General features: G+C 51.1%; 1 protein-coding gene across 1 annotated transcript in view; it reads right to left on the minus strand.

Moving 5' to 3' along the window:
• Window positions 1-23,020, minus strand: part of LOC131919323 (XK-related protein 6) — an 83,165-nt gene that overhangs the window by 15,024 nt on the left and 45,121 nt on the right. Inside the window, exon 3 of the mRNA XM_059273492.1 lies at window positions 6,244-6,440. Within this exon, the coding sequence (XP_059129475.1) occupies window positions 6,244-6,427 (184 nt within the window). The 5' untranslated portion in view covers window positions 6,428-6,440. The remainder of the gene's footprint in view (window positions 1-6,243; window positions 6,441-23,020) is intronic.

Genomic DNA, 23,020 nt, shown 5'->3' on the forward strand with positions numbered 1-23,020 from the left:
TTGGATCAGTGATCAGCTATTGCATTGGGTGCTTCTTTGGTATTAAGAGTAGAAGGGGGATAGAAGAGGTTGGCTGCAGTTTGTAAAGGACCACTGAGAGAGAGAGAGAGATGGAACGACCCCCTGAGGGACGCAGCTCTCTGAGGATGGGTGCTAAGCAAGGTCAGGGCTCCGTGCTCACAGGGGACAGCACCTTTCTGCTAGGTGACAGTCTCCAGACCACCCAGGGGACAAGTAGGGGCTAGCTCAGAGTGCTTGGCAGCAGGAAGTCCTTGCTCCAGAGCACTGTGATCCTTCCTTGGAATCTTCAGGGTGGAATGACTCTGCAGAAGCTCACTCTGCGGCCGCTCTCCTGGACTGTGCCACAAGGCTCAGAAGTCCTGCTTCTGATGTGTGCATCTGGCCTCACGGTTGAGTAGCATGACAGCCCCCATCTTGAAGACTTTCCCCACTTCCTCCTCTTTAGCAGCAGAGAAGCCCAGAGTGCAGAGAGACTTTGGGAATCCCTGCTGTCCTCACTCCCATGGCTGATGCCCAAAGGAGAGCTGAGAGTCTGCCTGGCACCCCTCCCAGCAGCCAGTCCAATGGACCTCGCTATCGCTACTCCTTGTCTTCTCTATGTGGGCTTCTACCACAGAGCTGAGCTGTGCAATCACAGCTTCCCACCTGCCCCATGAGGACCCTGTGGTGCTAGGTGACCCCATTCTTTCTGGCCTTTGCTGTTAGGGGCCCAATTGCATTTCAGATATTGGAAGCCCCCTTGCCCTCGGGCCTCAGCCCTGGGTCCTCCTAAATTCTGCAACACATTTTCCCACGTTTACTGAAGTTCTCTCTCTTGCACTTCTTGTCACCAAGGTGACCTGGTGACCTCACGAGCTTCCCTCGTCACCCTACTAAAAGCTATGGGAAGTTCTGCTGCCTTATCCATCTTTCTTCCTGGCTTCATTGCTCTCTTTCAGGCTCCTATCACTCCCTAAGAGAGAAAATTAAATGTTTGCTTTATCATTCATTTACATGACCCTCCGGCATCATGAAGGAATGCGATGTGGGTGTGTTCTGATTCCTGATGTATTTGTCCCCAGCTCTCACACCATGCCAGGCATACAGGAGGTGATTAATAACTACCTTCCCCGCCAAAGGAAGGAATGAAGGTCCAGTTGCAGTTGCTGCTCAGGTTTCTGAACTTGCTGCCCTCCACATCTTCTCCCAGCATCCTCCTTGACTCCTGAGCTGGATCGGGAAGCCTAGCCCAGTGGGACTCCATCCCAGTATCTGACACAAAAACACATCGAAATGGCCAAAGACCATTTTATCTGCATTGATCAGCAAGATAAATTTAGCTTGCTTTTCTTTGATTTTTCTCTAAGTCTCTCTCCTCTTCTCAGTTGTCAAGAGTAACCAGAGCTGAAAGGGCTACCCTGAGGCAGGGGACACAGGAGAGCTCTGTCAAATTGCTACATGTTCTGTTTACCAGCACAGAGAGTTACTTCCTTGTGGCTTTAGACAGTGAGGTATTTGGAGCTAGAAGGGTGGAGAGCTGGAGTTTCAGGGCCAGCGGATCCTGTGTGTAGACACCAAGCAGAATCGTCATGACATGACCTCAACAAGAGAACAGGAGAGGAGTTGGAGAGAGGCCATCCTGGGGACACAAATCCCTTGGCTGTGCTGCTCCATTCCAGTGATGCATAAAGAGGTGTCCAGAGGGGCCAACAGAACGTTACATCTCCTTCTTTAGTAGAGACGAAGACAGGATGCAATGGGCACCCGGGGAGTTAAGATTCTCCATGGAAGACCCATGTGCTGCTCGTCTGTGAACCCACTGTTTTGCTGGGAATGGCAGACCAGGGCTAACGAGTCAGAGAGGAGGGTTTCGCTCCGCTGGAAATCTAACAGGCAGCACTGGCACAGACAACTGTGACTCAGCATGTCGAGTGATGGTTCAGTTGTTGGATACAACGAGATGGATGTTTCGGGCACAATTTTTACTCATTGTTTCCAAGGAGCCAAAGCAGGAAGTTCATAGATCTGGTCTACAGCATAGACCTGTGCCCTTCAGCTCCCATGGCCAAGTCACAGTCACTTTCCAGCCTCACTCTATGTTAACCAAGGGGACGGATGCATGGTTTAAATACGTCTTTGGAAAATTCATACTGGAAACTTAATCTTCAAATGTATATATTCATAGCATTGGGAAGTGGAGTCTTTAGGAGGGGGTCATTGGGGTTGGATGAGATCATGGAGCTGGAGCCCCCATGATAGTATGAGTGGATTTATAAGGAAGAGAGACCCACGCTATCCTGTGCTGCAATATGATGTCATAAGAAGACCTCTACCATGTCTTAGCACCATGTTCTGGACACCAAGCCTCCGGAAATAAATCTCTATTAAGGGTTTGAGCCAGTGCCTGTATGAACCAGACTGGAAGAGACTGGAAAGCATTTCTTACATAGGAAGAAAGAACTCCAGGAGGAAAGAAATGCAGTTCCATGGATGCAGCAGCCAAGAACCAGGCCCCAGCCTTTCTCCACCTGTACACCAGCACGAGGGAGCTTCAACCTCTGCTGAGGAGAAGTTTGGCCAGGGAGACAGAGAAGGGGAAACTGAGTTTTCTTGTGTGACACTCTTTGTCCCCACCAGAGGAAGAAAAGCTCACTGATTGGGCTGACAGCTGGAGAGAAAGGCTGGGCATTTCAGCTTAGCAGGACAGAGGAAAGGGAAGGGGCACTTGCCTTTCTGGGTGCTTCAGATGCTGGCAGAGCTCTTGCTCTATGTTAAGCCAAGGTTCAAGTTTCGGCAGTGTGCATACATGTGTGATGTGTGCACACAGAGACCAGAGGAGGACACTGGATGTCCTGCTCCATAATTGTCCCCTTCATTCACTTGAGGCAGGGTCTCTCAGTGAACCTGGAGCCAGGCTGGAGGCCAGTATGTCCAGTGATCCTCTTGTCTTCACCCCCCCCCCCCATGACACTGATGTTACAGGGACAAGGACGTGGCCGTGCCCAACTTTTTACAGGAGTACTGGAGATGGAGTTCAGGTCCTTGTGCCTGCACAGCAAGCCCCCTCACCCACTGAGCCATCTCCCCAGGGCTTGATGTGAGCAGAGCCCACAACTGAAGAAGACCGGAAGAAGAAACTAGCAGGGGGCTTTGACAGTTGAGATAGAAAGACATCGAACTGTATCTGAGACGAAATGTTTGCTTAAAGGAAAATCGATGCTTTGGTGTGTTTCATATTTCTTAGACTCTTATCTTTCTTGACTCATTCTGTTATACATTGTCTGGAGTTTCCTCTGTTTATTTATTTGTGTGATGGGGGGAGGTGCATGCTTGCCACATCACACTTATGTAGAACCAAGGACAATTGTGTGGAGTCCCTTTAGGTGGGTCTGGAGGATTGAACTCAGGTCACCAGGCTTGCCCATCAAGCACCTTTACCTGCCGAACCACGTTCTCTGACACAATCTGTGGAATGGGGGGTGAGGGTAGTAATTCCTTGGGCATGGTGTTTAGAGGTGCCCTACATGCCACGACAGTTGTCTTAGGGCAGCAAGAAACATACAAGTCCTTTGTGTGCATGCTCATTGCTGTGTGACCTTGGGCAGCTTCTTCTTTTTCTGTACTTCATCTTCCTGTGTATGAAACAAGGGACTGGACCCAATGGCTTCTGTGGCTGGCATCTCCCACGTCTATGCAGAGTCCCACTACTCCTGCCAAGGGTTATAGCATGTCACTTAAGATAGCAAAGTCTACTGGGCATGCTGTCACATGCCTGTTATCCCAGAACTGAGGCAGAGTAGAAACATGAGGATGACCGCAAGTTCAAAGGTCAGGCTGATGTATCTAGTGAGTTTCAGGTCAGCCAGTGCTACACAGAGAGACCTTGTCTCAACAAAACACAAACTAAACGAAAGCTCTATCTCTGGGTTGCCTTGAGTTGACTTTTCCTGAGAAGAATCATGCCTCTGAGGTGCTCCCTGAGCACGACTGGTCCGTGGCATGCCATCTAGCCCCGTTCTGGGGTCATAGTCATTCTACCTCAGCTTCCAACCCCATTTCAGGTTCCTACCCCATCCAGGGACTTCTGCTCTTGCCCACTAGCTGACTGAGAGACTGGAGGGACACGTACAGCTCAGACCCAAGGGATTTACATCCCACTGCACAGGTCCAAGAGCCGACTTCTCACTAACTGGTGGGACTTTTAGGATGGCTCTGCCTTCTTCATCTCTACATGGAAACGGTCAACTACAGAATTGCTGAAATCACGGCCTCTGGCACGTAATGTCTGTGAATTTCTGTGGGGCCCACTAGGCTCTTCCTCTGGAGCCTGCCTTCCACACCACCCCTCCTGCTCCACCACCAAGTTCTAGCCATGCTGAATGTTTTCACTTTCAGTTCATCACCACCATGGTCTTCCACAGAGGAAATTTTTCCTACCTTAGGGCCTTTGGACATGCTATTGCCAATGCACAGAAGGCCATTTTCTTTGACTCTCTCCTTGTTGACAGCCAGCCTAAATGAGAGCCCCCAGTAAAGGCTTTCTCTGACCCCTGCCTCTAAGGGACTCCCTCCAGCCCCATAGTTAGTTCAGGCCTCAGCAATGTGTTTGCACGTGACAAAGTTCTTCCAGAATCACGCCAGTCTATGATGTTCAGCTATGTGCTGTGGCGGTCTATGTATACAGCTCAACAAGCTTTCACAACACCTCAAAGCAATTCTTATTTCCAACTTACCAATAAAGAAACCCAGCTGGGAAATGAATCGTCCCACATCCTAAGTCTACACGGCTGAGCTCAAGTTGTACGTGGCTCTCTGTCTTTCCCAGCAGCCCAGGCTGCTTTCCAAACCCGCCCTAACCCAGAATGCCTGCCAAGATGGCAGGAACCTGAACCAGCAAGGAGATGGTAACAGCCTTAGCATACTGCTAAATACTGCTGGCATTAATGGCATGGAGAGGGGAGGAGCTATCCCACAACCAACAAGAGGCAGGGCCAGTGGGCCAAGGAGCTCATGTGTAAAGTGTTGAGACCATCAGGGAGTGGAACTACAGTAAAAAAACAACCAAATGCAAGACACAGCTTATGGACTGCGGGGTCTGGAGGTATCATGACAGCCCAGGAGACCAGAGACCACAGGCCAGAGAGAGTGAGGGCAAGTAAGGGGGCCCTCTCCCCCAGCTGCCCTGCCATCCCAGACCATGGGGACTCCTGCAAGCCTCAGCAGTTAGGACGTCTGGGTCTGGTTCCTTCAGCAGTGTCTCTGCTTGAATACACCTAGCAATGAGGCACTCACTACCTCTAGAGACAGTCCTTCCGTGACTGGATGGAATGTTTCTCATTTCTCGCCCATTGAAGGTGTAACAGTTCCCCGGGAGTACACACTGGCATCTATACCATTTCTTCTTCCCCATCCCTTCAAATGTTACGACTCATATATCCCAAGTGCCCCCATGCTAAACATCCCATTTCTCCCTCCGTGTGCCACCTCAGGTCACTTCTCAACCGAGGGCCTGTTCTGGGGCATCCCTGACTCCCTGCTACGTGCTCTGCAGCACGGTAGGCTAGGCTAGCCATCAGCTCTAAATAAGAGCAGTGCAGTCTAACCTGGGCATCCCTAACAGCCAAGGGCCTTCCTGCCAGAGCCTGCATGTCTGGACAATGCTCTGAGGCCCCATGGAGACTACCTGGGGCCACAGTGGGGAGCACGGGGTCCCTTTGTGTGTGCTCACTGGAGCACCCACCACTTCAGCCTGTTGTTACAAATGAGCGGAGGCATCTACGTGCATTGGAGGCGAGAGTCTGAAGTTGAAACCGTCCAAACCCAGAAGTAAGACCTGCCGTGACTCAGTGTTATTGGCACATGCTGTCTTTAGGCCTGATTATCCCCATTCCGCAGATGTGGAAACACCAGGGTCCAGGGCAGTGCACAGCCAAGGGGGGCCTCACACCTGATTAGATCGCCAGGATGCTGAGCTGCCAGGGGCAGGCTGGCTCCGCTGTCCAGAAGCACATGGAACGCGCTCTTAGGAACAGAGTGCCTCCGGAGCAGGGGCTTTGAGGAAACACTTGTGCCCTGTCATCTGCCAAGTGGGCTGGGTGGGACTGGACATCTGAACTAGTCAGGACCCCTAGGCCAAGTAGGCAAATGAGGCAGTTGCATCAGGGGTGGAGGTGGGGTGGGGTGGGGTTGAGTGGGGTGGGGATGATGGTGGTGATGCTGGGGGAGTGGCCGGCAGGCACTCACAGGGCAGCGTCTCTGCGCTGTTCTTCTGGATCATTATGCAGAGCTGTAGCACCAGTTGGGGGGCGCTCTCCAGAAAGGTCTCCAGGAGGCGCAGCATGTTGACATCTGCATATTCGTACATCATAGCCCAGTAGAAGCGTCGCTGGTGTTCCTTCTGCCGCTGGCTCTGAATCCCCAGGTACATGGTGCGGATATACCTGTGGGGAGACATGGGACAGAGCACACGTGTGGGTGGCAATGGGGGTTGCCGAAGGACCACAACCTGCTCCCTCAATCCCAAGCCACCTGCCTTGGCATTCCCCAACCTCCTGCAGAAGTCCCCAGGGGCTTGGGTGGGATTCTGATTCAAAAGGATAAAGTGGTGAGGCATGGAGAGCCAGTCATGGGAGGGAGCTGGCTCAGTGAGGGACCCCAGGCCGGTCCTTCCCATCCTGGCCTCCACTTATACATACAGGAAAAGAAAGCATTGCCTAAATGATGTCCCAGGCCCATCAGCTGAACATTTCAGATGAGGTCAGAGGTCAGTGGGCTTCTTGGGGTATAGGGTCAGGGTGGCGGAGGGGACATTCCAGTAGGGCTGGCATTTTTGTTTCTCCTAAGAGAGAAGGAACCGGCTTGTGATGCTCCTAAGTGCCACTCTCTGGCTGGCCACGCCCACATGGGGAGGAGGCAGGCATACTCCCATAGGAACTAGTTGGGCCTTAGAAAGGTCACCTCCCTCCCCTACGTGGGCTCAGATGGCTGAACGGAGGGTCAAGCAGAAGTTGGCCCAAGGTCATTGGCTGCCAAGAGCTGTAGGGAGCCTCTGTGCCTGGGCAGTCTCAAATCCACTGACCCCTGCTCAGAGGAGCCAGGACACCCAGACTCTGTGGGGAGCTGCAAAAGCCCAAGGAAGCAGGTCTAGTTGGAGAGCCTGGCCTCACAGGTCAGCACTGAGAACTGTGGCATGTTGAAACAGTGACTCCGACCAGTGTGCCTCTCTTCAGTGAGGATGCTTCACAGGGTGGGTAGTGAGCACATGTGTAGGGGACACTCTTCCTGTGTCAGCCTCACTGCCACCAGAACTTTCTGGAGCTGTGTCTCCAAGGATTTGGTGGATCTACTAAGCCCAGCCCTCAGCCTGGGAGGCAAGCCATAGTCAGGCTATGGGTAGGGCCCAGGATGTAGGTAGACCTGTCTGGGGCGGAGGTGGGGTGGGGTGGGGCTCTTGTCCAAACACAAGGGTCAGAAGCAGAGCTCTCTATAGGTCAGGACCAAGAATGGAACTATACACACAGTGACACACATTCCCGAGCTGGGACCATACAGATGGAGTGCAGGGTTGATATCCCTCCTCAGGCTCAGCAGCCCTCAGGCACTGCCCACTCAAGCCTGCTAGATAGCCCTCTCTGCCCTCTCCATGCATCGACCCCGGCACTTCCTCCCTGGCACGTGCTGCCCACTCCCGCTCCGTCTTCACGTGGCGGCCAGAGTGCTCTTGGAAGGTTCCAAAGTGCAGGTAGGGAGACCCCTCTGCCACCTGGTTCCTAGTGCTCAGAATAACCCTCAGCCCTCCTGGGGGCCTCATCTCACCTCCAACATCTCACCAGCTCTCCTGCTCTCTCAGATCTCTCTCTTATCTGCCTTTCTTGCTTCCCCCTGGAGCACAGAAGCCCTGTATGAGTAGGGACCTGCTGATGGCACCCTGATAACATCTCATTGCCTAGTGTGGCTCCTGTGGAGGAAACAAGTGCATGCTGGGAATGCCTGTTCTCTGGGGCTGAGGACTCCAGGCAGGACCACACTCTCACGACATCTCAGCGGTAGACCCTAAGCATGCTGGAGACAAAAATGTGAAAGGCGGGTGGTTGGTAAGGGAAAAGCTTGCCCCACGGCAGTGTAAGGGCATCGCCCGAAGACTGGACTGATGGGAACCCACGTTTAAAGGCCAGACTGGAAAGTGCATGTTCGTAACACAGTTCGAAACTGTGAAGTGCTGCTCTCTCCAGTTGCAAAGTGGTGGGCCACGCTCCAGAATGGCAGTTGGGTGCTGAACCCGGAAGGATGAAAGCTCAATAGCCTGGAAGACATGCCGCACGGGGCCAAGGCTGTGAACTCCAATAACCACGCAGCCACAGCGAGCTCCAGCCGGGAGCCAAAAAAACAGAGACAAGAGCTTCCTCATAGATCCCTAAGAGATGTCATGGAGACTCAGGCGACTGTCCCGAATGGATTCCCCACTGGGGAAGTAGGGATAAACACCATTTCTTCATCTCTACAGTGAGCAGAGACTCGGTTCTGCATGTCAGGATCAACAATGGAGCCGTACACACAATGGCTTGGGAGAGTTAAGGTCGCCCTACAGAGGACCCCATCAGGGAGGGACTTGGGGTGGGTCCGGGTGTGCCAGGCCTCAGCCAGGTGCCTCATGGGCAGGCCTTCTTACCACCGCTTCGAAAGTGGGGAAACTGAGGCTGAGGTGAAGCTAGGCACCACATTCTGGTTCTATCGTGAGTTTGCACTTCTTGCGTGTGCATGGCTGCTCTATGTACAGAAAAGTACTCGGTGCTTCTGTAGATTTATACCATCAAGGAACCAGGGGAGGGCTAGAGACGCAAAGGACACCGGAAAACAGGGCCTATGTATCCAGTCAGGAAAGGAGGGAGGAGAGAGGGAGAGAGAAAGACAAGAAAACACCAGAGATGGAAGAGAGGGATGAAGGGTCAAAGTTTAGGAAGAGGCCATTAGGTGGGACGGGGGGGTGGGGGTTGTGGTGACCGTCGTAGTGGGCAGGGCAGGACCCGGGGAGGAGCGGCCGTCTTCTAAGTGGAAGGGGATGGGGAAGCCGACCCTGAACGATGCTTTGGGAAGAAGAGCTGCATGTCTGGCAGAGCTGTGGTGCTGTATATCGCATCAGTCAGAAGTATCCCCTGACCCAAACTCAGCTCTGCCCACATGCACGGACCCACACCAGAGACAGGCCACCCCCCAGCCCTCTCAGTGTGCACTCAGACCACAGCTCGGCCTCTCTCCGAAGTGACATGTCTGCTGTAGTGACCGGTAGCAGAACTAAGCCTAGCCATCGGCGTCCCAGGGGGATGCCTGTGCATGCTTCACTCCTCTCCTGTGTCAGAGTTTCAAGGTACAAGAAGAAAGACCACTCCCTTCCCCCCACAGAGGGGCACAGGAGCAAAGTCAGAACCTGTCCCCTGGGACAGGGTACCTGGGTTTGGATGCCACACCTCCTGGTCACCAGCACCCCCAGGCCGCTGCCCTGGGGTGCGAGCAAAGAGGGAAACAGTGGAGCCTGGGACTTCAGGACATTCAGACCACAGGGTCAATGTTCTCTCTCTTCTCTCCCAGCTCTGTTTTGTCGTTGTTTTTGAAACAGGGTCTCATGTAGCCCAGGCTGGCCTTGAACTTGCTACATAGCCAGGAATAACCTTGAACTTCTGGCCCTCCTCCCTCCATCTCCTGAATACTGTGCATCACCACGCTCAGCTGACTACTCTCTCTTCCATCTTATAGTCTTGGTCATCAGTTGGCAACAGAAAGGATGTTTGCTGGCTTGTAATAAACTAGATCTGGATACAGACCTAGCCTAGCCCATTTTATAGACCAGGACCCTAAGGCCAGAGTCTAAACTGATTCCTCTGTCTCCATCATTCTGGGAATGTGGAGGGCATCCCCGAATCTACATCCGAGCTTTCTGACTTCCTGCCATGGAAAGTGCCCCCCCCCCCAGTATGGTGCCGAACGCTTCCTCTAGTGTGCAAGTACCCCAACAGCTCTTGGAGACATGGATCCAGTCATCCCCAGGGCAAGTGGGACGCTGCATCCTTCCTCGGGCTGCACTAGACCTTGCCTCCCTCTCAGTCACAGGAGCTGTAGGGAATGAGCTGCAGGGTGACAGGACACCACACCTCTTTCCTGAGCCCTTGAGCAGGTCCAGGCCCTGTGATGTCGCCCTGCAGCTTACTGGACGGCCTCTCTTCTGTGTAGGCGGCTTCCTCCCGTGGCCACACGGTGGCGCCAGACCCTAAGTTTTACAAAAAGGAGGCGCCGCCACACCGGTGATCTCATACCTTAGGGCCTGTGCCCTCCTATGCGACAGTGCCTGATGTGGGGGCCACCTGTGAGCCGCGGTGCATGTTGGTCAATATGTACCAGGGTCCCAACTGAAGGTATGGTAGGTACCAAGGCCTCCCTTTCCTCCGAAGGTACTAGAAAGCTGCCTTAACCCAGGACGGCAGCCCAGGAGAGAAGACGCCTACCCTGATGCTCCTGGATTTACTACCTCATCATCTCGTGTTACATCCTGTCACACCTTCTCTCCTTTAGAAGCACCAGAGCTTGCAGTGATCAGTATAAGAGCCAGGAGGTCGCTGCCGTATTCACACTGCAGGACTGTGTGACCCCTAACAGGTCCCTTCCCCAGACTGCACCCTCACCCTAACCCCTACCCTCATCCACACCCACCCCAGGTTTACCCCCCAGAGAAGGGCAGTCTGAGGCACTCTGGACTCCTGCCAGTACTTGATATCATCCTTTTTCAAGTGTGTGGCTTCACATTGTACAAAGTATGGCACATGCTTTACACATAGTAATCTGCATTGGAGTGCAAAGGCATGGTTCTGGGCAATTGTGTTGAGTTAATGAGCTGAGAGCATTAACTTGCTTAATCCTCACAACCATTTACAAGGAAGCGGCGGTGGCGGCATCACCACACTTCACAGATCGACAGCTGAGGCTCGGAAGCAAAGACTTCGTCCTCAGTTTACCCAGCTGCGTAAACAGCTGAGCAGAGCCTCACACCTGGGCATTCTGGCTTTGGGCCTGGGGCTCTGGAGTCCAGACCTGCACAGCTCTCTGGTAGACCCATTTGTCTCTTCTTCTTGAACATGGTCCATCCTGTTCTGATCATTAATAGTGGGGAAATACAGTCTGCCCACCGTCTGAGGCCTCGTCTCTTCATCTAGAAGGTGCCTAGTCCAGAGTAGGGCACCAGGACAAGTTGAAATAATGAACGCATGCCATCTTGCCCTCCTAGAGGGCCTGGAACATGAGAGTCCATGGGAAAACATGGGAGAGAACCCACTGGCTGAGTGTCTGCTTGCTAGGGTGCTTGCCTCCCCTGACTTTAGCCCCAGCTCTGATCAGCTCCTTTCTGTGCCACAAAAGTCCTGACATCAAACTCCCTCTCCCTGCCCCCAGGAGAGCTCTCTAGTCTCAGAGTACCTTTGCAATTGATATCAGCATTCAGGGAGAATAATTGCCATTTTCCTTTTTTTTTGTTCTGTTGGCTGATTTGCAGCCCAGAGAGGCTGGGTGACTTCCCTGGTCACACAGTCAGTCACAGTTCATCAGAAGTCTTACCTAGACTGTGAGCTAGCTAGAGCTCTGCAAGGTGCAGGAGGCTGAAGAGGCTTGCCTGTCTGGACCCACAGTTCCTGGCTCCTGCTTCACACACCTTCGGCTTAAAAGCTCTGATTTGGAAAACGATCCTTCCCAAAGCCTAAGTGTTGTGGTGCATAAACCTTAGACAGCCCCTCATTTAAAAATATAGTAAATTCTACAAAGCTCTTAAAGTATAAACAGCACAAGCCTGCACACTGCTTTTGAGAAAATAGAGAAGTAAAGGACACTTTCCTTTATTTTATGAGAAAAAAAATTGAGTACAAAAAAACAAAACCATGGACGATATACCTCATATACAAAGATATAAAAATCCTCAACAAAATAATAGCAAATGCCTATGACTAGAGTCACCTGAAGGAATGCTCATATCAGATTGGCCTGTGGGCATGGCTATTGGCTATTGTCTTGATTGATAATTGACACAGGCCACTATAGGTGAAACCATTCCCCAGGAAGATGCTGTAGAAGAAGACTAGCTATGCAGGGCCCACAAGCAGCGTTCCTCCATGGTTTCAGCTTCAAGTTTCTCTTAAGTTTCTGTCCTGGCTTCCCTCAGTGATGGACTGTGACCTGGAAGTGGAGGCCAAATAAATGTATTCCTCCTCTAAGTTGCTTTTGGTTACAGTGGTTTATCACAGCAACATAATGAGACTAGAACACAAGTCAAATCTGTGGTGGTATTTTACTTGTACTGAAATGTGATTTTAATTGTATGTTAATAAATAAAGTTGCCTGGGGGTTAGAGTTTTAGAGCCATAGCAAGTGCGTGGCGGTGGTGGCGCACGCCTTTAAGGACCTGGAGGGCGGTACATACAGGCAGTGACAAGGCAGTCACGTGTTTAGGTTTACAACCAATGAGAAGGCAGAACAGCTAGACTATAAAAAGACATACACACAGGAAGTAGGCCCCTTTTTTCGGAGAGCTCTCTTGGCTGAAGCAGGATAGCTGAAGCAGGAAGGGTAAGGCTCTTAGTTCTGACCTCTTGGCTTTCTTCTCTGAATCGGCTCTGTGTTTCTTATTTAATAAGACGGTTGGTTACATCTACACAAATCCAATAATATATAGGAAAAAAGTACATCAAAGCCAGATGGGGTTTATCTTGAACATGGAAGGCTGGTTCAATTTTCCAAATTCAATGAATGCAGACTCTGTCATTAGCAAAACCCACACAGCACATCAACCCAGGCAGAAACTGTCTTTTGACAGAATTCAGCAACTAGTCATCATAAAAACACCCAACAAGCAAAACCTAGAACAAAACTCCAAGAATCTTAGGAAGATGCAGGACACTAATAAAGCTGCACAGTTAATATCACACATCACACATAAAGCCGAATGCTTTTGTCCGGAGACCAGGAACAAAGCGATGGTGTCTACTCTCACCCTCACTCAACCTCGTGCTGGAAGGTTCATCAGCTCAAGACAAAGAATTATATACAGAAGACACAAGCAGACTACAGAAGCAGTGAACACATCTCTATCTGTTAGAGGCTGAGACTGAAGAGCTAACAGCTTGCACAAATGCATTCATAGGACCTACGAAGAAATATCTCACAGAACAAGGTGAGCAGATACAAATCAGTACTGATTCTGTAGACTACTTATGGACAGTTGAAAATTGAAATGAAAAAAATCCATTTATATATTCCAAAAATGAAATTCTTAGATATAAGTCAAGAAGGCATGAAAGATGTGTATAATGAAGGTAAACAATGTTAGAAGAAATCAAAGACATACCACGTTCATGGATATAACTGAGATGGCATCTGCCCACCCCCCAATCTGAAGGCTTAAAGTAATTCATTTTTGAAAGATTTATTTTATTATTTTGAATTGTGTGTGGGGGTGGGGGGTTATGTGCACATGAGGACAGGGTGACTATGGAGGCCAGAAGAGGGTATCAGATCCCCTTGGGATAGGCTGTGGTGAGTGACCCACCTTGGGATTTAAACAGCAGTCCTCTGCAAGAGCAGCAAGTGCTCTCACCCCTTACCACCTCTGCACACTAGGTTTAACGTAATTCTAAGAAAGGTCCTAGCAACTTCTGTTTGTGCAGGTGAGCATAGATAAGCATATTATCAAATGTGTATGGAAGACAAAGGGCCTAAAATAGCCAAAAACAACTTTGAAACACTCACAGTATCTGAGTTCTAGGACTTAAGATAAAGATACAGTAATTGACACAGTGTTGGCAAAGAGGAAAACAGGGGCCAGAGTCTAGAAATAGACTCACGTGAACGAGGCCAGTTGGTTGCCTACAAAGGAGCACAGAGGATTTGACAGCAAAAAAAGGAATTCTTCCCAAAGGTGTGGGGACAATTGGTTGATCACCAGGGACAACTGCCGTAACACATAGCATAGGCTGCAACATAAAACTAGGAAACCTGTAGAGAAAAGACGGTCTTGTGTGTGACCCCGCATTAATTGAGGAGTTCTACACACTGCAAAAGCAGGCCCAGTAAACTTCAACACTTAACACTTGTTCTGTGCATATCATTAAGACAAGCTGTAGATGGGATAAAACATCCATAAATCCCGTAGCTGCCCAGGAACTTGAGCCCACATTTTCTTCAGTGCCGTGGCCACTGGCAAGTTAACCCTTGCTCCAGGAAATGACCGCAGACCCACACTCATGCAAGCAACACTGATGACGTTCTGTGTGTGTGCACGCACACACACACACACACACACACACACACACACACACACACACACATCCGCACCTTAGCCATGAAAACGGGAGATAGCTCCTCAGGACGAGGCCTAGCAATCAGTGGTGAGAGAGGGTCACCGGGAGGCTGTCAAATGCCACTTCCTTAAACTTTAACAAAAACTAACTTAAAAGTTAAAGAAAATGTTAGGGAAAAAAGAAGATGCAAAAGTATCTCTATTATTAAGATATGGAGTTCTCTGGGTAAGTGCCCAGGAGAGGAACAGCTAGGTCATAGAGTAGCACTGCCTTTAACTTTTTGAGGAATCTCCTAATGGATTTCCATAATGAGTGTGTTGATTTGCACATCCACCAGTGTGAACGGGTTCTTTTCTCCCCACAGCCTCTCCATTTGTGTCAGAGTTGGTGATAGCCCTTCAGATGAGGGCAAGGTGATATCTCAGAGTAGCCTTAATCTGCATTTCCCTGACAACTAGGGATGGATTAAAAACAGTTATTGGCCAATTGTGTTTCTTCTTTTGAAAACTGTTCATTTTATTACCCCATTTGTGGATTAGCAGTTTTTCTCTTGGTTTTTAATTTCTGCAAATCTTTGTAAAATTGGGATATTAGGCCTGTCTGAGGTGTAGCAGTAGACATTTTCGCGCACTCTGTGGGCTGTCTGTGCACTCCGCTAGTGGTTTCTCTTGCGTGAACATCCTGGTTTGTTGCTGCTCCATTTGAAACAGCAAGGAAACGGAGCCAACCTAGTCGTGCATCAACAAGTGAATGGACAGTGAAAATGTGGTCCACACACAAAATGGAACACGACTCGGCTGTAAGAAGGGAAACAACAAAATCTGCAGGAAAATGAGCAGACTTGGAAAGTATAAGACAATGTGAGGTGATTGAAACTCGGGGGGCGGGGGAAAGCCCACACAGTCTCACTCTCCTTCACTCGCAGCTCCTAGACTACAACATGTATAATCATATATGTAAGCAGGTCTAAATGTGGGCACAGCAAAACATTGAGCAAGGAGACCAAGAGGGGACAATATTAGGTGATGGCGAGGGGTGGAATGTAGGCAAAGGGACACAAGAGCTATGAAAATAGATATAAAGCTATTGCTTTCTAGTTTCAACTCTGTCATAGTTTTTCTTTCTAGACAGTGGGTAAGTGAATAAAAAATATAATTGACATTGAAAGTATAAAGCCCTAAGTGATGCTCCGTGGCTTCAGGGTGGCCATTCTAACCACGTAGAAGTTAACTGCGATGTGTAAGGCTTGGAACTGGACAGGTGTTTGAGTGGCTTCTTTAAATCAGCCGCACTATGTTTTTATCTGTTAGTTAACTCTGAAAGCAGAATTTTGGCATGTGCTCCCAAGTAGTCCTAGCTACCTGGGAAGCTGAAGCGGGATTTCTTAATCCTAGGAGTCCAAGGTGAACCTAGGCAATACAGAGAGACCATTTCTCAACTTAACAAAAAAATTTCAAATTATGAATATAAAATAAACACAGGATATCTGGGAGTGAGGACTTAACTCATGTTTTAGTGACCGCAGCACATGGTCTGTCCCCAGATGCCAATTAGTTGGAGCCTTCCCATTTTCCCCAGGAGCAAGTCCACAATTCCCTGCTTACAGACCAGAGCTTGAGAGCTCAGAACTCCAGGCCTGGGGACAGCAAAGGGCCCAACAGGCAAGGAGACATTAGGAAGGGCTATGCAAGTGAGGTTTACCACCTCTAGCTGCCGCCCCCCCCCACTCCACTCACTCTTTAACAAAATCTTTGGGCCTAATCCTGGCCATTGACCTGGGAGATGACTTCAGACACAGAGCAAGATCACTGTGGAGGTACTGACACCTCTGGGCCTCCTGACCTGGAATAAACTGGTAGGGACTATTGGGCATCAACAGGACTGGCCTAATAGCCTCAACCTAGAGGACATCCCCTTGAACCAAACCAGGTCTGGAGAGGAGACCATCTTGCCTTCTGTGTGGACAGTGACAAAAGCTGAGTGGCCTTAGCAACCATTAGCCTTCACATTTACCTAGCAACAATTTTTCTCTGGAGCCCACCTGTTGGGTCCCATCTGGCTCATTCAGAGGGAGCCTGAGACCCCAGCCTGGCCTCAGTCCTTCGGTCTCCTCTAAGTCCTCAGGGTCCTGATCCAGGTTCCTATGGCAATCCAGTGCTTGGTCAGCTTTCACTCCCTAGTTCTGTAGACCAAGAAACCCTCAGGAAAGCATCTCTCCAGTGTCTGGGATTGGGGCTCTGCCCTGCCTGTAGGTCATACAATTGGTCCTCAATGCTTGACTTTAGCTTTTTCCTGGACTTCAAGGGGCCAAGCAGGGGCTCCCCATCTAGGTGGAACCCCATATCTAGCTGCACCAAGGAAGGCCTGGAACATGTTTGTGAGTCCTAGTGAGTTTAACTTGAAGCTGGAAGCTTTAAGGACATGTGTACTTCCATGTGCACCTTGTCCAGGAGGGCCTGTCCCAGCCGGGACTAGAGTCCTGATGCCCTGCAGACCCTGGTGCCATAGTAGAGATACTCAAGACTTAACAACTGGAGTCCATCTCCCTGTCTCTGAAAATAGAAGCCAAAAAACGCCTGGGATACACCTGACCTCTAGAGTGTGCAGCCTAGCAACATGGTGCATTATGGAGTGGGGGTTGTTTCCTCTGGTGGCTATGGCTGACTGGGTGCCGTGGCTCACTGCCCACTGCCCAACATTGAGAGAGTGGGTGGAACCGCACTTGGCCAGCCCAGGGAAAAGACCCAAACTCAAAATTCCAAATGCAGTCGCCTTGTGGGATGGTGTCACCCAACACAACTGTAACGCTGAAGCATTGTAATCTGGACTGTCACACGGTCGAACTGTAGTGGACAGGAAACAGAAAGGGGAGGAGAGAAGAAAGAAAGAAAGGGAGAAGACAGAGCAGGGGCGGGGAAACTGAGGCAGAGACAGGAAGGGGAGGGAGAAAGGGAAAAACAGGAGAGGAAAGGAGGAAGCTTGAGCCCCTCAGGTCCACCTCCCTTCTCTGCCAACAAGGGCCTGCACGCCAGTCTCCCAGCTCCAACCCCATGGTGGTTACTATGGCTTTTCCTTCTACAGGCTGCAGGTCAACCAGGGGTCCATGCAGCCCCAGAAAGCCACTGGCGATCTGCTGAACATAGTCTGAGCAGAGTCTATGGAAGGCCCTGAATTCCACCTGTGGAATTTCACCCAAAGTGACAGAGCAGGCCTCCTGGTCGCAGACTGGGCTCTGCAGGGGAGGCCTCCTTTCTCCTCTTAGCATCTTCAGACAGCTACTCTGGAAGCAGAGCGAGCACAAGATCAAATGCTCTTCAAGGGGCTCCGAGGTCTTACCAGGCCCTGGAACACCTCTTGCCCACCTGCAGAACCACTTATCCAGGACACAGGGGTCTCGCACATGGTGACTGTGACCTTAGCTGCCAACTACTTTCCTTTTGCAGTAGGCTAATGAGCCCTTCACCAGAAAACCACAGCGTTCCCTTGCTGGCTGGTGTCACAGATGTGAGCAGTTGCTCCAACTTCAAAGCAAAAGGAGGGATCAGAGAATCCACTGCAAGCCACCAGCTCTGGCCTGTCTCCTTGGGGTCTGGATCACCATACAATTGACTCCTTAATGGTGGTATATCAGAACTGGAGTCAGGTGAGGTGACAATCATCATCCCTGACGCTACACTGGCTGGGCCACACAAGACCAGGCCTCTCACACACCAAAGAAGGATCGATGGCTCCTGGGACAGTACTCAGCTTTAGGAGACAGAGGGTGGACCTCTCCTCTTGCCTCAGGCTACTCTACATATCCTGCCTACCCATTCCTGCTGTAGATGCGGAACTCCCTGTAGGTTGTGCTTGGTGACAGTAACGGGGGGACCTGGTGCACAGAGTCATGAGGGCTGGCCCCACCAGTCAGGAGTGGGCAGCACATGGCAAGTCCCTGTTCTGTCTTCATTACTTCCATGAGTCCAGCATCATGACATTTTGGAGATTGAGGAAGCTGAGTCAAAGGACCAGAAGAGGTCAGCCAGGTGATATCTGTGACTCATGAACGTGGACCTTGCAGAAGATCTAAGTTATCTAAGATTAAGATCTGATTTCCCTGTGGGGTCCTAAGACCCAAGAGCAGGACTCAGCCCAGCTAGGCACCCCCATGGATCCTCAGTCTCTACCAGTATCCAGTACACAGGAAGACCCTGTTGGGTATCACCAGCTGACAGAAGTAGCAGGGCCAGGCTCCAGACCCAGCCTCCTGTCTGTAAGCATGTTATCTGCATGCTCCTAGGCTGCTGGGAGCTTTACAGGCTATGAAGAGGTTGGAGGCACTAGGATCCAAGATTTGGGGGCTTCATATGAGAGCCTCTGCTTTGACTAAAAGTCTGAGATCTTCAGGCTATAGCATGACCTATGACCTACTACCCCTTGAGCCCCGGAAGGAGGCCTCTGAGGCCCAAGGCCACAGCAATGTTCAGGCCCCTACTGGTCTGTCCAAGGTCACCACCATCAGCGGCACAACCTGTGGGACAGCAGGCTGACCTTTTCATGGCAATAGCTGTTTAGTGTCTTTCTGGAAAGACCCAGCAAGACAACCTCAAAGGCAGAACAGGATTTTTCTCTGAAGTTAATAATAAGCAACCACCTGTGTGGCTCCTTGCTGTTTTGAAAAAGCCTTTGTGCTGTGTTACATCTGAACACATGCAGCCACATTTGTGGGGCTGCCCGAGGTGGCTCTGCCTTTGTCCCATGTGGGTGCTAGGAACATATTCCCTCACACCTGAAACTGCTCACTCCCCACACAGTGTTCACAATATCTATACATGTTGCATACATGTCGCTCTGTTGCAAATGCACATGTCTCCACATTCACACTCTGCACGGACTGTTTACAGAGCATACACACATGCGCACACACCCAAACACATACCCCATACACACTCGAGTCCCATTTGCACAGACACTGTAGATACTGTCACATCAGCACAGTGTTATATCCACAGCCAATCTGGATTGCCCAGGGGGAGGGAGATCTGCCTGCCCCTGCTGCCCTGAAAAGTACCTGGTCCTGGCTATTCACTGTCATCATGGCCTACAGAAGGAAGGTGGATAGACTCAGAGAAAAGCCAAAACATGCTGTGCTGTGGGGCCCCTCCAAGAAACTGGACCATCCCAGAGATAAGCAGCCTCCCTTATTCAGGAGTCAAGTGAGAAAGGAGAAAGGATACCCTGTCCTCAATTATTTTTTTGAGACAGGATCTCACAATATAGTCATGGCTGGTCTGGGACCCACTAGGTTGACCAGGTTGGCCTTGAACTCAAAGATCTAGCTGCTGCTGCCTTTCAAATGCTGGGATTAAAGGTGTGCACCACCATGCTACATTCTTAAAGACAGCTGAGCTCATGGTCACCAAACCACTTGAGCTCACTGGTGGCTCAACTTGCCAGCTCTGGCCTCCTGCTGGCCTGGTCCCTGTGACCTTACTTCACCACCTGTGCAGGCTGATTTGGGAAGTCTGACCTATCACAGTGGTTTGAAAGTGTGATGCTCTCAGATCTGCATCTTCTAAGGAGAAAAGGGGAGAATCGCCTTCCTTGTGTGCCCTGTACATTTCTGAGCACATCTCAAGCTCAAAAGGACCAGAATAGGTAGCTTGTCTGGCAGCTGTAGGATAAAGTAGCCCAAAGGAGGGGATAGCAGTTTGGGGACAGATGCCATCGGCTGCCTGGCTTGTGCATTTTGCCTTTCTAGGGTTCTTCATCATTCCCATTTTATGGAGAAAATGGAGGCCAGCCTAGATCTAATCACCTGAGGGCCTTGCCTATGTGTCTTGAGGATCTACATCCCATGATTTATGCCTACCTGCACGTGCCTCTCACCTGATGGCTCTCCACCCCTAGACACCTCATGGTGGTTAGGTCCAGTCATTACCGTCTGCCCAGGATCTTCCCTGGGCAGTCTGGCCTCCTTCTAGATGATTTAATACCCTGCCAGATTACTTCCTGTCCCTTGTCCTCGTGTCTTAACAGCATGGGAGCCTTGAGCATGGGAACCTCAGTGTACAGCTTCCTTTCATTGGATTCTTCCTCCATCTTGAGCACCTGTCCTAACTCACATGCTCTCCTGGATGCTGTAGGATGAAGAAGCCAAGACAAGAGGACACATCTGGACATACAGCCCATGAACTGACCTGGATGTCCCTGCCTCTCTCTCCCTCCCCACTTCATTCACTCCTTTGAACAATGCTATGGTTTAGATCACCTGTTAGCCCCAAGGTGAAGCGACTGAAGTTCAGAGAGGAGAATGGCCTGCCCATGCCTCTCTGCATGGCTCTCTGCATGGCTGGGTAGCATGTCTATGCCCACCATGCAAGCCTCTCTGCATGCTGTCACAGCTCTCCTCACCTTTACTCAACACTCACCCCATACTGGAGTCACTTATGCACACAGATGCTTCTTATGACATATGTGAACCCTCAAGAGGGTGTCTAGAAACTTGGGGTACGTGTGCAGTTGGTGTGCTAGGGCAAGCCTTGTGTCTGTTCTGATGGCACGATGCTTTGACGGATTTGAGCACAGGTGGAGCATGTTTCCAGAGACGGACAGCTGGGGTGGGCCAGGAGCTGAGGCAGAGCAGGCAGAGGTGGGGTGAGCACCAGTAAGCACTGAGCACCTGGAGACAGGAGGACAGTGGAAGGGAGTGGGAGCTGGTCTAGATCCTTCAGCTCCAAGGGCAGGGCTGCAGCTACGGACCTCCAGAGCTCCCTGAGCTCTAGGGATTATCATGTGTTCAGAACAACTATGCACAAGCCTCGCCTTCCAACCCCCTCAAATCCATGCCAAAGACCACGGCTAGATGGGCCAAGACAGGGACAGTCACCAACACAGCCCCATAAAGGCCACAGGACTCAGGGCCACAGGCTGTTTCCTGAGTATGAGGGTGGATTCTAGAACCTTCAACAGCCAGGCTGGAGCACACCTCTCTCTCAATCTCAATCTCTCTCTCTCTCTCTCTCTCTCTCTCTCTCTCTCTCTCTCTCTCTCTCTCTCTCTCTCTCACACACACACACACACACACACACACACACTCCAGCTGAGAAGCTGTTGACATGGAGGAAAGGTGGAGGGCCAGCTGCCAGCTCAGCCCCTGTGTGCAATGCATCACATCAGAACTATTTTTAGCCCTTTTCTCCCAGTCCCGATATCAGCTGAGCTGTGGTGGGGGCGCCTAGGGAGAACAAACCAGAGAGCAGGCATGAGATGGCATTTCCTCCCAGTGGCTCAGGGCAAGGGTGGAGAAGCACATTGTGCCACCTCTGGAAGCAGGCAATGGCAGTGAACATGCCCACGGTCTCCTGAGCTCCAGGAAAGACTGCATCTCCTCTCAGTCCTCATTTCTCTGCCCCCCATCCACCAAGAGCACCAAATACTCTGTAGCTGAGGCTCCTCCCTTGGCTGGCTCTGGGCAACCTCATCAACACCATGGAGCCACAGGGCTGGGGTGGGACCAGCCAACACGGGAGTCTGAGCAAAGGGATCATCTAGCTCAGCTCAAATGCTCACTCTTCCTATGGAAAGAGACCACTGGATCTGGGTTTGGGGAAACAATTCGGGCATGAAAACCAAAAGGTCAAGGTCATCCTCAACTATCAGAGACTATGTCTGAAAATCAAACAAAAAACAAAACAAGAAAACCTGTCCACTTAGCAATTTCCACTTTTCACTGTGTGCTTCTATCCTCCGGCTTTCCTGGCACCCCTCCATGTAACCGCGGCCTCCCCACCTTCTCCAGGTCCCCACCATACATGGTATCTGACTCTCTCCTGCAGAGGGAAGTAGAGCCCTCTAGCAGCAGAGTATGGGCTGCAGCCTTGGCTCCTCCCCAGGGTTCCAGCCGTGGGTTCCTGCATCCAGGAGGACATAACTGTTTGCGGACAGGCCCTAAACTGAAGGCAGTCAGGGCTCCCACCTACCATGCACAGAGCCAGGGCTTGCCCAGCCACAAAGGAACTAAAGACAGTGGGAGAGCTTCCAACAGGATGACTGTCCTCGACGTAGTACATCCACAGCTGTCCCCATTTTACAGATGAGAAGAACCATCTGTAAAATGGTGTCATACCGATGGTACCAGTGCACCCAAGTGCACAGACCAGAACCTGCGGATTGTGCTGTCCCCAAAGCGCCAGAGGTTCTGGGAGTTGGGAAGATGCCAGGAGGAGGTAGAGCCCAAACAGGGGCTCAGATCTCGGTCCTGTCCCTGCCTGGGGCTCCACCCACCCTCTCCCCGCTTTTCCCAGGAGCCTCTGAAGTCAGGACCTCTGAAGTCAGCCTCTTTCTTCTCCAGGCGGTGTAGTGCAGACAAGCCTGACTGGACAGATGGGTGGGGACCAGAGGTGGGATCCCCCCACTGCCCACCAGCAGCCCTCACTTTAGGTTGTCTCAGCCTGGCCAATGGGTCGCATAGGGGTTCCCCAGGGCTCTGAGTCCACAGGCTACCCAAAAGCCCTACTGAAGGTATTGTGGTAGGGCTCCTTCCTTCCAGACCAAGTTCAGGGATCCCACATCTCTCCAGGGACCCCATGCAGAAGACAGCACCCATTCCTTCTGGGAGCCATCGGGTGGAGGAGTCAGCTGTGTGAGGACTATGCATCCCTGCCTTCTCTGTCATCCCCACAGACAAAGAAGACCGGAATGACATCCCC

This window comes from Peromyscus eremicus, chromosome 9, assembly GCF_949786415.1.
Source record: "Peromyscus eremicus chromosome 9, PerEre_H2_v1, whole genome shotgun sequence".
Taxonomy (NCBI): domain Eukaryota; kingdom Metazoa; phylum Chordata; class Mammalia; order Rodentia; family Cricetidae; genus Peromyscus; species Peromyscus eremicus.